We start from the raw sequence: 14,613 nt of genomic DNA, 5'->3' as shown, positions 1-14,613 counted from the left end.
AAAGCTTGATAAACAACATATAGAGACAATGCATACATATACATGACATATACAAACAACAATTACAAAACATTTAATATGACTGTGACTATGTAACTGGGTCAATAAGATCTAGGAAGAGTGGAGGAAGGAAGAGTATGCAATCTTTAAAAGGTGAGTTTTAGGTCTAGTTTTAAAAACAGAGTCATGTTTCTAATGTCTGGAGTGAAAGAGTTCCAGAGCCAGGGAGCAGAGCAACTAAAAAAAAAAAATATGCTCTATAGTGTGAAGACGAGCAAAGGGAATAGAAAGAAGAAGAGACGAGGCAGAGAACGAGAAGCAACATCAAGGCTTGATGAGACTTAAATAAACTATTATGGCTCAAATAGTGTCCAGCATGTGTAGTGAGGAGTACCAAGTTGCCTACAGTCAAGCATCAGGGTCTGAGGCTGCATGAGTGCTGCTGGGACTGGGGACCTGCGGTGCATTAAGGGAAACATGGATTCCAGTATGTACTGTGACATTCTGAAGCAGAACATGATGCCCTTTAGAAACTGGGCCAAACAGCTTTTTTCCATCAGAACCACGACCCCAAACATACCACCAAGATGACAACTGCCTTGCTGAAGAAGCTAAAGGTGAAGGAAATGGCGTGGCCAAGTATGTCTCCAGACCTGAAGCCTATTGAGCACCCGTGGGGCATCCCCAAGCAGAAAGTGGAAAAGCCCATGTGTCTTACATCCAGCAGCTCAGTGATGTCATTATGAAGGAGTGGAAGAGGATCCCAGCAACAACCTGTGCAGCTCTGGTGAATTCCATGCCCAGGAGGATTAAGGCAGTGCTAGACAACTGTGGTGCTCATACAAAATATTGACACTTTTGACACAGTTTTGATGTGTTTATTTAGGGTGGACTCACTTTTGTTGGCAGACAATAATGTCTATGTTGAATTATTTTCAGAGGACAGTAAATCAGTACTGCTACACAAGCTGCACATTGACTACTCTAAAATATATTCGTTTCATTTCTATAGTATTGTCACTTGAGAAAAAATATATATACAAGAATATTCCTGTAAAATGGTAATTCCTTTTTTCTGTATACATTTTTTAATTGTATGATTTGTTGCTTTTTCTATCAGGTTACCCAGCAGTTAAGGGCACGGTTCCTCCCCAGTCCAGTGGTGATTAAAAAGAGAATTGAAGGACTCATAGAAAGAGAATATTTGGCACGAACACCTGAAGACCGCAAAGTGTACACCTATGTGGCATAGACATGGACACAAACAGAGGGTGTGTGAGGGGAAAAAATATAAACACAAAAACTGTTCACATGGACTGCAAAATTCATTTTAACAGATGACTTATGGAAGTTGACCTTTTCCTCCTGAACAAAAGCAACATAAACACGAAGGACCAGAAATTGACAGAAAACAGAATTTAAATCCATTATAAATGTTGTAGATGTTTTGATTAGGCCACCATTTGCACTCCTGTAAGGATCTCAACCGAGGATGGATCCAGCTTCAAGCTCTTCACTGGTTAATCTGTGTACAAATTGCTGTTCGAAGGAAAAGAAAAAGAATCCCTCGGGAAAATGTGAATGCACCACACTTTTTTTTTTTTTGTTTTCCTAATTGTAAAAAAAGAAAATAAATTGCAAAAAAAAAATTAATAATAGAAAAAAACCCAGCAAAAATGTGGGTTGCTGGAAAAAAAAATAAATAAAAGGTTAAAGTTGAAAAACCTGCGTGTTCTTGTGTTTTCTGCAGTACCTCTGTTGTATTTGGACACATCAGATTAAAAATGAACTGAAATAATGTCTGTAATATTGTGGCTTTCACTCCATCAAATACACACAATAATTAGAGACACAGAGTCTTTCTCCACCATAATGAAGAATTAAATTTTGCAGATTTTTATGATCTGAATTTCTGTAGAGAAATTCAGTAGAGCTGTACAAAACACAGTAGATTTACAGAGATACAGCAAAGCCATAAATGCTCAAGAAATTGTAATGAGGGAGAGCTGGTGCTCAGTTGGTTTTGGATTAAGTTCAACTGGTAAGAAGTTTTTTTTTCTTTTGCCTTTCTATTACTTCAGCATACTTTAGTAGTGTTTAATGAAACACCTTCATATAATTTACATAATGCCAAATATTATTTAAATATATAAAATTATTAAAGCACTATGCACAGAGAATGTTTTTTGGTTTCTATGATTCTATGACATGGTAGCTCGGTGTTTAATGAGCTGGGTTTCTGATGGGAAGGTTGTGTGTCCAAGCCCTGGTATCACCAATCTGTCACTCTTGGGGCCCCTGAGCAAGGCCCTTAACCGTAAGTGCTCGAGGGGCACTGTATAATGGCTGACCCCAGCTCCTAATATCGCTGGGATATGCAAACAAATTCACAAATACAGCATTAAGAAAACTTAAACTAAGCCATAAAAGAAATGCGGAATGTTTGATTATATATTATATTATATTATAAGAACTTCTTGTTACTTTATTAGTTTTCATGTACAGCAGAAAAAAAAATTAGCTTCAAATATTTGATAGCGCTTTTTTTATTTTTGATTTCCTTATTAGTAATGAACAGTACAAGTTACCATCATTAAACACACATCTGTCTGTTAATTTATTGGTAAGTGGTAGGTAAGGCTCTGGGTTACTGGTGAGAAGGTTGGATTTTCCAGCCCCAGCTGGAATGTATGTATGTGTGTATGTACGTATGTTTATACCACTTCAAGATATACTGTGTCAGAATAAGCTCATCCACAAAATGGCTTAAATATCATAAAGGTAGTTATGTAGTAATATATGTTTACATATTCATGTGAATAACTTCTTAGTAGAGTCTTAGTATGGGAGCGGCAGCTGGACAGCAAAGTCTTTAACCAAAGGTCTATGTGACCATGATTACCATTTAAACAATACTTTCACCCAACCATTTAGGGGATGACCTCTGCAACTGTGACAGATTTCGGATAAGATTTCTGGATAAGCATCACTCAGCAGTTTGAGTGAAAGTGAATCTTTAAACTTAATTTGCATTTAAAGCTAAACCCAATTTACAATACAAGGGGGAAGAGCAGTATAAAATATCTAAGTATGAATGGTCCTGGTTTATTTTTGACTCATATGAACCCAAGGTGGTTCATGTATAGTGCTACTGCTACACTGTAATAAACGTCTTCATTACAATCTTCGTTGTCCATATCATCTTTTCATACACTGGACCAAGTGAACCTCAAGCTAATTGTGGCCTACTGATGATCACTGCTCTTCACACAGAAAACACCAGTGAATCCATAGTCTTAATGACTGGTTGTGGTTAGTGAGAGGTTGAGGCTTTCCTTTCCTCATAGATACAGTAATCAATGCAAGTGTACAGGTGAGGTGGGAAAAGACACAAATTGTTCCTTATACATCATTTATAACCACAAATTCACTCAATGAGAACAGTTAGTGCCCGTATAGCACCCGGCTAAGCATTCATTGTGATTATATGAATCATTTATTTCTCTAAAAGGAGACCTGATACTGATAAGTGGGAGGTAACCATTAAAAAAAAAATCTTAAAATGATGCCAGTCATCTACAGGATTTCAAAATGTCATTATGGAGTTTTCCTATGAGAAGAGGCCTGTGCTGATAATAGATGCAATCAACATCAAACCTTTTCTTTTCTGTTCCCTACTTTACCAACATATAGTTCAGATAAGAACAGAATGTGCCTTGTGGAGGTGTATAATTTTGTCTCTAGTGTCTTTGGACAGCTCTTTGGTCTTGGCCATGTTAGTAGTTGGATTCTTACTGATTGTATGGGGTGGACAGGTGTCTTTATGCAGCTAACGACCTCAAACAGGTGCATCTAATTTAGGATAATAAATGTAGTGGAGGTGGACATTTTAAAGGCAGACTAACAGGTCTTTGAGGGTCAGAATTCTAGCTGATAGACAGGTGCTCAAATACTTATTTGCAGCTGTATCATACAAATAGTTAAAAAATCATACATTGTGATTTCTGGATTTTTTTTTTTTTAGATTATGTCTCTCACAGTGGACATGCACCTACGATGACAATTTCAGACCCCTCCATGATTTCTAAGTGGGAGAACTTGCAAAATAGCAGGGTGTTCAAATACTTATTTTCCTCACTGTATATACCACAATATATATATATATATATATATATACATAATCACATATATAACCAAATGCTCTTCGCAGAAGAACTCCAGATGTTTTCAAATATTTATCTGAGGAAGAAACCAGGAGGTAGTTTCATTGTACATAAGTAATAATCATTTTTGCCTGATGTTCCTCTACATATGCTTAGATAAGGCAAGATGGATATTTCATGTTCTGCATCTCAAATTAGAAGTTGCTTCTCTGAGTGATACATTATGTATACAATTAGACAAGTGACGCAAATAGGCATTCTAATAATAACACCTTTAATACAGATTTTAAAAGAAATAAAGCCTGTGCTTCCCATTTTAATACTCAGAGGGTAGGGAGCATTAAGCTAAAGAGAATTGTATTAAACTTTTACTTTCTATCAATCCACTTTAACGAGGAAAAATGCCCCGCTGCCAGGTTGGATGTGCTAAACACGTGAGAGAACAGCTTCTGTTCGACTCTGTTGCTAAGCAACATGTGGCCCAGAGAGCCACAGGGTGACTGCTGGATATCAGAGAGTGATGATGATGACCTTTATCCAAACACTCGCTCTCAACCTTTTCTCTGTGAAAACTGAACAATCACAGCATCTGTGGATGTACACATTTCTCTTCTTTAGAGGCAGCAAGTTGTGATGACGTAAGTCTGGGCTAAAATACATCCCAGCATCCATTTCTCCATGATGCACCAGGTAGATGTAGGTATATTGATATGACAATATATAATGTTATATTAGTCTTTTTTTTATAGCACTCTTAATATAGGTACATGTAATGGATTAATAATTGATGAATGCATATAGTTTTTCTAATTTGTGTTTTCCCATTATTTGAAATGTAAAGGAGTTATTATGGGTTTTCTTTAACTAGCACAGTTGTCTCCTCAACTCTGGCAGATAGCATCATAATTATATATTCTTTAGAATCGCAAATCTTTAGGAATGCAAAAATCACCCAAGATCTGTCTGATCCAAGCACCACTGCTGCTCTGCTTACTCTATATCTAATCATAGAAAGGTTCCATGATAACTCAGAAATAAATTACAGTATTACTGGTTTGAAAAAACCCTTTGGCATGATAAACTTGGCTGAGCGTTTGCAGCCGCAGTGCCTCCTTTCTACCTGATGATGAGGGACAGGCTGTGAATGGCTAAACAGTAAGTGGACACACTCATCTGGCTTGCAGTGTCTCACAGGACCAAATCCACAGCCAGTGGGCTTTTCTTTTAAGGTGAGTGTGTGCAAAATATAAAAATAGTGTGAGCATAGTCCATGGAAAATAAATGTTAAGGCTTGAGAAGATTAATTACCAAATGTTCTCTTAACTTCCTTGACTTTCCTGACAATAGGGTTTCTCCTATACCACTTGGAAGCCTAAAAATCAGCTTTTTCTTTGATAATAAAAATCTCAAATCACTTCTTGAGAAACTTATGTATTTGCTGTTTTTTTAACATAGCATGAACTTTAGATCCCAAATCTAAAACCCTTATTAAATGTTAGCACATATGGTCTATTAGCCAAGGACATCGCATGTCATTTATCTTCAGTAAGTGCTGCATCCTGGCCAGATTTGCAGTAGATCTCGAGCCCATCCCACAAACAAGCGTTGTGAGGTCAGAATGCACCTTGGGTGTGACCACGATAAAGCAGAGAGTGAAGGATGCAGAGTATGATCCTGAGCTCCTCTTGCTCTAATGTTTTCTTCTTTTTTGTATCACACCGTAAAAAACACGCTGTTATATGAAATGTCTATTCTAAATTGCTCATGGTTATGAACATGTGCATGTTTTCCTGTGATGTATTGGCATCTCATTATGTGCTTCCATGTTGACGTTTTTTTATGTCATATCATAGACAAAGTTTTTCTCGGTTTACTGCATGGATAGAACACTGGAGTTGGGAATGTCATGAGGACGTGGAGTGTGTCTGATGGTAAACAACCACTGGTGTGATAGCGTGAGCATCGTTCCCCTTTTACCCTCCTGCACACCAAATCTGGAACTACTGACCATGAAATGTCAGTTTTTCTATCTACCTCGGGAATTCAGCTTTGTCATAGTCAGTGCCATTTATATTCAACCTCTAGCGTATACGGACACTGCAGTATGGGACTTACATGAATCAATACCACTTCACCAAACACAGCATCGGGACGCTGCACAGCCCCTGAGGGTGCACAGCTCTGAGTTTCTGGTCTCTTAACCAAGGTGGTAGAGACCATTCTCCAATTCAGAGCTCCCTCCACGCAGTTGCATGCCGCTAGATGGCACCTGTTCAGTGTATGGTGCAATTAGTACCAATTGGATCCAGTTAACTGTTCAGTGCTGCAATTCCTTCAGGAACAGTTTGCCAAAGAATTGGCTTTGTTCACCCTTAAAGTCTACGCATCCACCATTTCACCGTTGGCCAACGCATCCTGGAGGTTCCTCATAGTTAAGATGGTGTTCCACCTGCCCATTTCCTCACTTCAGGCCCTCTCTGTGGCCCCCTCATTTCTGGAGTTTACTCCAGGCATGGCCAATGCCTTCCTATACCCTAGAACAGGGTACGTCTGTAAGGTGCCCTTAATCATCCGACAACCTGTTATGCTCCCTCCATTCTATCCTCTTCCTTTTCAGGCCCCAGACCAGGAAAAGCTAAACCGGCTGTGTCATTTGCTTGTTTATTCGATACAGTATACACTTAGAAGGGATAAACTTCTAAGCACAAAACTTCATAACTTTTTTATCTGTATAAAGCTGCTTTGAGACAATGTCCATTATTAAAAGTGCAATAGCAAATAAAACTTATTTGAGTACTACATTTACATAGTCAAAGCAGGAAGCATTTCACTTTAACCACTAAAGTTCAAGCACCCTAAATGTAACATGCAGACCTCGTTCTGTGCATAAACCATAGTATGACTGATATGCTGATTTATTGACATACCGAAATACTGGCTTAGTCAATACTTACTAAATAATTCACTGACTGACTTATTTTGTGACTTACTGATGTTTTAATTACGTATTTACTGATTACATATGTACTTGCTGATATGCTCATACTGAAATAATATCTGACTTATTGGCTCTCTCAATCGACTAATTCCAAGAAAAATCCTAATTTACTGCTCTATTCAATGGCCATAATGGAAAAGCTATGAATTTCAGTATGAATAAGCCATTACTAACCACTCTGTGGTCTGTGCTGTTCTGCAGCAGAGGAAGTAAACACATTGTAAGAATATAAAAAAGAAACAAAGAAAAGAGCATTTAACACACACCTAAAAAAAAAAGGCAACAGATCCAGGTGATATAATGTACTATATTATTTGACTATTAAAAAAGAGTTTTAGACAGTTGTTAATGACTTTTGTACATGTAAATTATCAGTGATGACCATAAATAATATATAATATATTCCAATATACAAATGTAAAAATGGCATTTGTCAAAAAATTTTTGTTTTTGTTACATTTTAATGTCAATTATAATTGTAATTATTAATCATGTGGCACAAAACACAAATTCAGGGTCAGAGAAAATGCATAAAAAAAATCTGTGTTCAGGATCTTTCAAACAGAAGGATTAATTAAGGGTTCAAGGGTTACAATATACATGCTGTTCATAACAGCATAATGATTGACACAAAGGCCTCACTGTGTAACTTTTATACCATCTTCTGAAGTTTCAATGTCATTTGATGCAAGAGTTGTAACATTTTGTTTGTCTTTATTGCATCTGCAGGCTTCTGGAATAAAACTTCATAAATGTCATTAGTTTTTCTGCTGTCACACAGGTTTTATGCATGTGTCACGAAGCTCTATGAAAATCAGGCTTAAGTGACTTTATATTAAGATTTCTACTCATGATTTTTTAAAGTAAATCCTTACCTTACCCAGAGTTTTAGTGGCAAATTATTTCTCCACACTATGACAGGTGACTTGTGTCTGTTCAACATAGAACCAGCGTTATTGATCTGAGACCGAGGAGGAAAAACATTCAGCAGCTTTTATAGTCACATGCGAGACTTTTATAGTCTTTTATGTGAATTATAACTGCTTAATTTCCCAATTGCAAGTGCATTATTGTTGCATTTTAGAGCTTGTGCTCAGTGTTTTTTTTTATAGCAGGACCATATTACTTATTATTTTTCTACATTGTTTGTTATTCCCCAAATTCTCTTAGATGAATACAGTATGTTCTCCAGAATCAGAATCAGAATCAGGTTTATTGGCCAAGTGTGTTGACACACACAAGGAATTTGGTTCCAGCTGTTTGTTACTCTCAAAAGTACAGACGTAAATAAAAACCTATACATGACAAAACAGACATGACAAGACAAAAACAGACTATACAAGACAATACAGACAATAATAGACAGTGTGGGTAATAAATAGGGATACAGACCAGTAATGTACATAAAGTGTGGGAGTGCATGGTAGTGCAAATGACAGTATTGTGTGCCAGGTATGATTAGAGAGTTTACTATAAAACTTTGTACAGTATATAGCAGCAATAGTGTGTGCAACATATATGATGACTGACAGTTCTGACAGTTCCAGCAATCCATCTCATCAATGTAATTCACAGTGTCCTACCAGAATGTTAAAAGATGAAAGTTCCTTCCTGAACAAAAATCTCAAAACTTCTGGGATGTAGATTTCCTAAAAAAAAAAAAAGAACATTCATTGAATCATGTTGTTCCTGCACTGATATTTTAATGTTTATATTATTACATCATTATCATGCCAAAAAATAATGACATATAATAAAATCTTTTACAAAACAATCATAATGTCAATATTATGTACAAGAACTAAAACCTTTTGATCATGAACAACAAAATAAACCCAGAACCTCCTAATCTTAATCAATATACCCAAAGAATATAGCAAATCTGTGAAGCATTACGTGTTCTGTACAACAGCACCTGTCTCCAATTTAATAATGCTGTAACAAACAACCTGCAAATCATTTGCTGATGAAGATTTATTTATTAAGAGATGTTTTTACCATATGGGCTTTTAATCAGGCTTGCATTAACATGGAAATTGATTGCAATCTATATTTTTAAGAGAATGCTTACATTCTAGAAATTTGGAAGGTAGAAATTTTGGAGTTGCTCTATACTTACAATATTCAAAAATGTTTTTGCAACAATTCTAGAGGTAGGATTGTGATGCTTTTTACAAAGGACATAAATGGTATGTGCTTTTCATAATTTCTAGCATGATTAAAATCACTTCTTAGTGAAACTTCAAACATTGATGATGATTTATCCTCATTCACGTGGGTTGTACCCCCAAAGTATCCAGGACATTATTATTGGTATTGCATTTTTTTTTATAGATTTGTAATAGAATTGATAGGTTTATATCAGGATTAGTAGTGTTATTATTCAGTAAGCACACACTGTTCACACCCTCCCTGATGATATCCTTTTAGGGCTGCTACAGCTCTATCTTTATCATGGTGCACCAGGTGGATTGTTCCATTTCAAAAGAATCACAGAAGATAAGAAGATAAGAATCAGCATTTCCCAAAAGCTTTGTATCATCAAGTTTAGATCAAATGCAATGGTAGCGAGAGCAAGTGATATATGCAATGATATTTAACAATGGTCTTTGTGCTGCAATGCTTTGGGACATAAATCAGAGGCTTTTTCGGAATAAATCTTAAAATCCAGATTTAAATATCAGTCGAGAGTCCTTTATAAGACATATTTTTGTGCTTATTTAATTTAAACATATGTCTGAAATTCATCTTTAAAAAACAGATTTTTTTATTTTTTACCTATGATGTAAGATTGCACCATTAAATATGTGTTCTAAACTATGAGCAGAGTAGATCATATATTAATAAGCATGCAGTACAAAGTAACTGAATCCAAAACCTCAATGGATTTTAATCAGAGGTGGAAAGTAAAGAATTACAAATACTTCGTTACTGTACTTAAATGGATTTTTTTGGTATCAATACAGTACTTTACTTCACTATTTTTTTTTTTACTTTTTAATTTCACTCATTACATTTTTTACATAAATATCTATACTTTCCACTTCTTACATTTTTAAAACAGGCTTGTTACTGTAACTGAAATGTCGATATTTTTTATTTATATGATATTAATAATAATAATAATAATAATAATAATAATAATAATAATAATAATAATAATAATAATAGTAATATTAATGCATTTTATTTAAAGGCACCTTTCACAACACTCAAGGACACCAGACAATAAAGTGAAATCATAAAATCAATGAAATGGTTTCTTTTCACTTAAGTACATGTCAAAGCCCAAACTTCTTTACTTTAACTTAAATAAAAAAGTGTAGTCAGTACTTCAACTTTTACCTGAGTATTTTAAAACATGGATGTGTGTACTTTTGCCACCTCCGGTTTAAATGTAAACTGTGTTTTTTTTGTTTTTGTTTTTTTTAAATAATAGATAAAGCTCAGGAACCAAAAATACTCAAAAACAATTATTACTTAATTTTTCATAATAAAAACAGAATATTACATAATAATTTATTAATTAATCGGTAGAAAAATACTGAGGATAGAGCCACCAGGAAGGAGGAAAAGAGGAAGCTCAAGGAGGAGGTTTATGGATGTGGTAAGGAAGAGTAGTGGGTAGTTGGTTTAAAAGAGGCAGATGTAGAGGACAGGGTGGTATGGAGACAGATGATCCTCTGTGGCGACCCCTAACGGGAGCAGCCGAAAAAAGAAGAATTAATTATTTAATATTTTTGGGGAAAAAAACTGCCTCTTGCTCTTAAATTTGTTACTTTGTTGACTGTTATGTAGATTGATTTTGGTGTTAACCTTCACTCCAATGTTATTACTGTTTCAAAAGATAAATCTCACAAATAGAGGAACTAATGTTGCTATTTTGCCATGTGGTTTTTGCAGGACAACAAATCCAGGCTTTTTTTTTTACATTCTGCTTCTCATCATTAACAATTATTTCTCAACTGTACAGGGGCATCTCAATAAATTAAAATATAACTAAAAAGTTTCTTTATTTTAGTAATTCAATACAAAAAAGGGAAATTTGTATATTATATAGATTTATCACACACAGGTGTTTCTTTTAATTTTTTATAATTTTTGGCTCACATTTAACAAAAAAAAGAAATCCCACCAATTCACTATCTTAAAAAAATAGAATACTTCATAAGACCAATTAAAAAACATTTTCAATGAATTGTTGGCCTTCTGGAAAGTATGTTCATTTACTGTATATGTACTTAATACTTGGTAGGGGCTCCTTTTGCTTTAATTGCTGCTCCAATTCGGTGTGACATGGAGTCTAGAGGCATGAAGGTGATCAGTCTGTGGCATTGCTGAGGTGGTATGGAGACCAGGGTTCTTTTACAGTGGCCTTCAGTTCATTAGAATTTTTTGTCTCTTGTTTCTAATTTTCCTCTTCACAATACCCCATAGATTCTCTATAGGGTTCAGGTCTGGTGAGTTTGCTAACCAGTCAAGCACACCAACACCATAGTCATTTAACCAACTTTTGGTGCTTTTGACAGTGTGGGCAGGTGCCAAATCCTGCTGAAAAATGCAATCAGCATCTATATAAAGCTGGTCAGCAGCTGGTGCTCTAAAACCTCCTGGTAGATGGCTGTGCTGACCTTGGACCTGATAAAACACAGTGGACCAAAACCAGCAGATGAAATGACTCACCAAACCACCACTGACTGTGCAAACTTTACACTGGTCCTCAAGCAACTATTTATATATATATATATATATATATATATATATATATATATATATATATATATATATATATATATATATATATATATATATATATATATACCCCCCCACACACACACACTCTTCACTCCAGGAAAGTGGTTCCGAAGCATTCGGGCCTCACATACAGACTGTGTAACAGCTTTTTCCTAAAAGCATCAGGCTTCTCAACACCCAGGACTAAACCGGAACTAAAACTCACACGCACGCACACACTCAACTGTGTTACTGAGCTGCTACAAATCTAAACTCAAACACACACTCATACTCATTTCACACACATTCATGTCTTTAACACCACCCATTCTATATTATTATTTTATTATAACTATATAACTGCTTACAGGCTGTTTTTTGCACATCTATTTACTGCTGCTCTAGCTGTTTTGCACAATATTTTGTGTTTACATTTTGTGTTTACTCACAAGTACACTACTGTATACAGTTCTTCTTTGCACATTGTACTGTATAATATACAGTAGGTTTACCAGTCTGCACTATTTTGTGTTTTGTGTATTTGTCCCACACTGTCTTTTGTTATCTGTTTGCACTGTCCTTTGTCTGCACTGTTTGCACTTGGTTGCACACGATGCACTTTATGTGGTAAGGACAACTTACTTTAGTCATTAGCTTTGTGTTCTCGTAGCGCTATTTTGTTTTCTGTTGTTTTCTGTAGCACCAGGGTTCTGGAGAAACAATGAGTCATTTCACTGTGTACTGTGTCAGCTATATATTATTGAAATGACAATAAAGCTCCTTGACTTGACTTGTCCATTTCTTTGGCAAACCACACAATGTTACCATAGATAGACATAAGCTCAGTTTCTCTCCACAGTGCCTGGCCCAATCTTACAGGGTCACAAATGTCTACTAGAGTTCTGACTAACGCCCTCTAGAGGCCACACCATGCCAGCTACTTCAATTATATACTGATGCTTATATTCAGGTAGCTTCATTTTCTAGACTGTTGTAACAGACAGATGATTAAATGCCTGTGTATATGTAAGTGCTGTATAAGAATTCATCGTAACATCGAAAGGATCTTAATTTTTATTTGCATAAATGCATGTTATGTTAGGAATGGACAATCCTTGCCCAATCAGATTCACAAATTCAACATCATATATAGTGGTATATCAAAGTTTAGCAGGATGGATTGAGTGATTTAAGGGCCCTAGGCAAAATACAGGATTGCATTCATTTTGACATTTCTCTGTCTACTAATTCAAAGCAAAAAGACCTAGCAACATTAAACTTTAAAATCTTACAAGGAACTGTATGAGCAATGTGATGTATGACTCATTTTCACCTGATGAGCTTCATGCTGTGTGATGAATATTCCATTACAGCATGAAGCAATGTTTGGTGAGGCCATTGACGCCATGAATTAACAGCCGAATAAATCACTTTAGGGTATAATATGTATGTAAATATATGTGCTTTTAAGGGACCCTTGGGTTCTTAGGGCCCAAGGCAGTTGCTTACCTCTCAGTTACTAAGCAGAAGAGTTCATTGAGAGTTCAGGGCCTGGTATTACCAATCTGTAATTCTTGGGGCCCTTGAGCAAGGTCTTTAACCCTCTGTGCTCCAGGGGTGCTGTATCATGGCTGACCCTGTGCTTTGATCCCAGCTTCCTAACATCACTGGGATATGTAATTAATTACACCTGGCTATATAGTAGATGTGACATGTTAAAGCACCTTTTTTTCTTTCTTACCATTCTATTGGTCAGAAGTTGCTTATTTCATTTCTTTTAACCAAAATGCAGTAGAAGTTTTTAATTGGTTAGAATAATAAAAAAAAAAAATTAATAAATATATTCAAATATATTCAACACCTGCTGACCAACTCATTGTGAGATTTTACCCGCGCAGTGTTCTGGTATTTTAATACACATAAACCTTGTACTAGCTACTGTAGCATTGATACATGCATCGCCCTCTAATGGTCATATTGGTGTAGTTCATTAAATTACTTGAACCAATTGCTAGTAGCCTTAATAATATTTTGTAGTATTCTTACACTATCACTAATCTCATAGATTATCTACTCAGTGAAACAAAAAGTACATGTTCAGGTGTTTCTAAACCTTTTAATCAACATAATTTGACTGATCGTGTTTGACTGACCAGTTTCACGCAAGACAATTTTTCCATGGACCGGAATAATGTACATATTATATTACTATTATACATATTAGACGTTTTGATTATTAATTTAATTATAACGTATATAATACAAAATTTAACTTATCTCACCATAATGCAGAATCAGTTGTAGCTTAATTCATCGATGCATAGAAAAAACTGCAACTGAAACAGATGCGGGAAATTGGCTCAGGTAGACCAGGAAATCACTTAAATGGAAATAATAATAATGATGATAATAATAATAATGATAAGAAATAATATAAAACGAAGAAGAGAAAAGAAGAAGCAAAAGAAGAAGAAGAAGAAGAAGAAGAAGAAGAAAGGCTTGGGTCTTACCTGAAATTTCTCCGCCCTCCACACCTTTAAACAGGTGCAGCACCGGCGCCTCAATGACGCAATAAAGTGTGGCCGCGTTCAAACACCTTCCTCTATCCTACACACGCGCGCTACATAAATCATACAATCCCGGTTTGACGCCCTATGTAGCGCTCTTTAGTATCCAGCAGGGTGTAGTTTGGAATAAGGCTCTGGACTCTCGTGCAGA

At 35.7% G+C, this 14,613-nt stretch overlaps 1 protein-coding gene and 1 long non-coding RNA gene across 3 annotated transcripts in view; one reads left to right on the top strand and one right to left on the bottom strand.

The window, feature by feature from the left end:
- The window catches only part of LOC310717521 (cullin-3-like), a 37,387-nt gene extending 35,663 nt beyond the window's left edge, over positions 1–1,724 (top strand). For both annotated transcript variants that reach the window (XR_014530869.1, XM_083525700.1), the window contains one exon: positions 1,121–1,724. Coding sequence is in view for 1 of the 2 variants with exons in the window: in XM_083525700.1 (XP_083381826.1) it covers positions 1,121–1,252 (132 nt within the window). In the remaining variant the exon portion in view is untranslated. The remainder of the gene's footprint in view (positions 1–1,120) is intronic.
- A 10,267-nt stretch (positions 1,725–11,991) lies between these two features.
- LOC310717790 lies at positions 11,992–14,580 on the bottom strand. The gene is made up of 3 exons (XR_014530915.1): positions 14,406–14,580; positions 14,178–14,231; positions 11,992–13,562 (listed from the first exon to the last, which is right to left on the bottom strand). It is a non-coding gene; the product is annotated as an uncharacterized lncRNA (long non-coding RNA).
- Positions 14,581–14,613: the final 33 nt, after the last annotated feature.

The sequence above is a fragment of the Silurus aristotelis genome (genome assembly GCF_946808225.1).
Source record: "Silurus aristotelis genome assembly, chromosome: 22".
In the NCBI taxonomy this organism is placed as follows: Eukaryota; Metazoa; Chordata; class Actinopteri; order Siluriformes; family Siluridae; genus Silurus; species Silurus aristotelis.
Note: the sequence above shows the minus strand (reverse complement) of the source record. Positions and strands in the feature narration are given on the sequence as shown.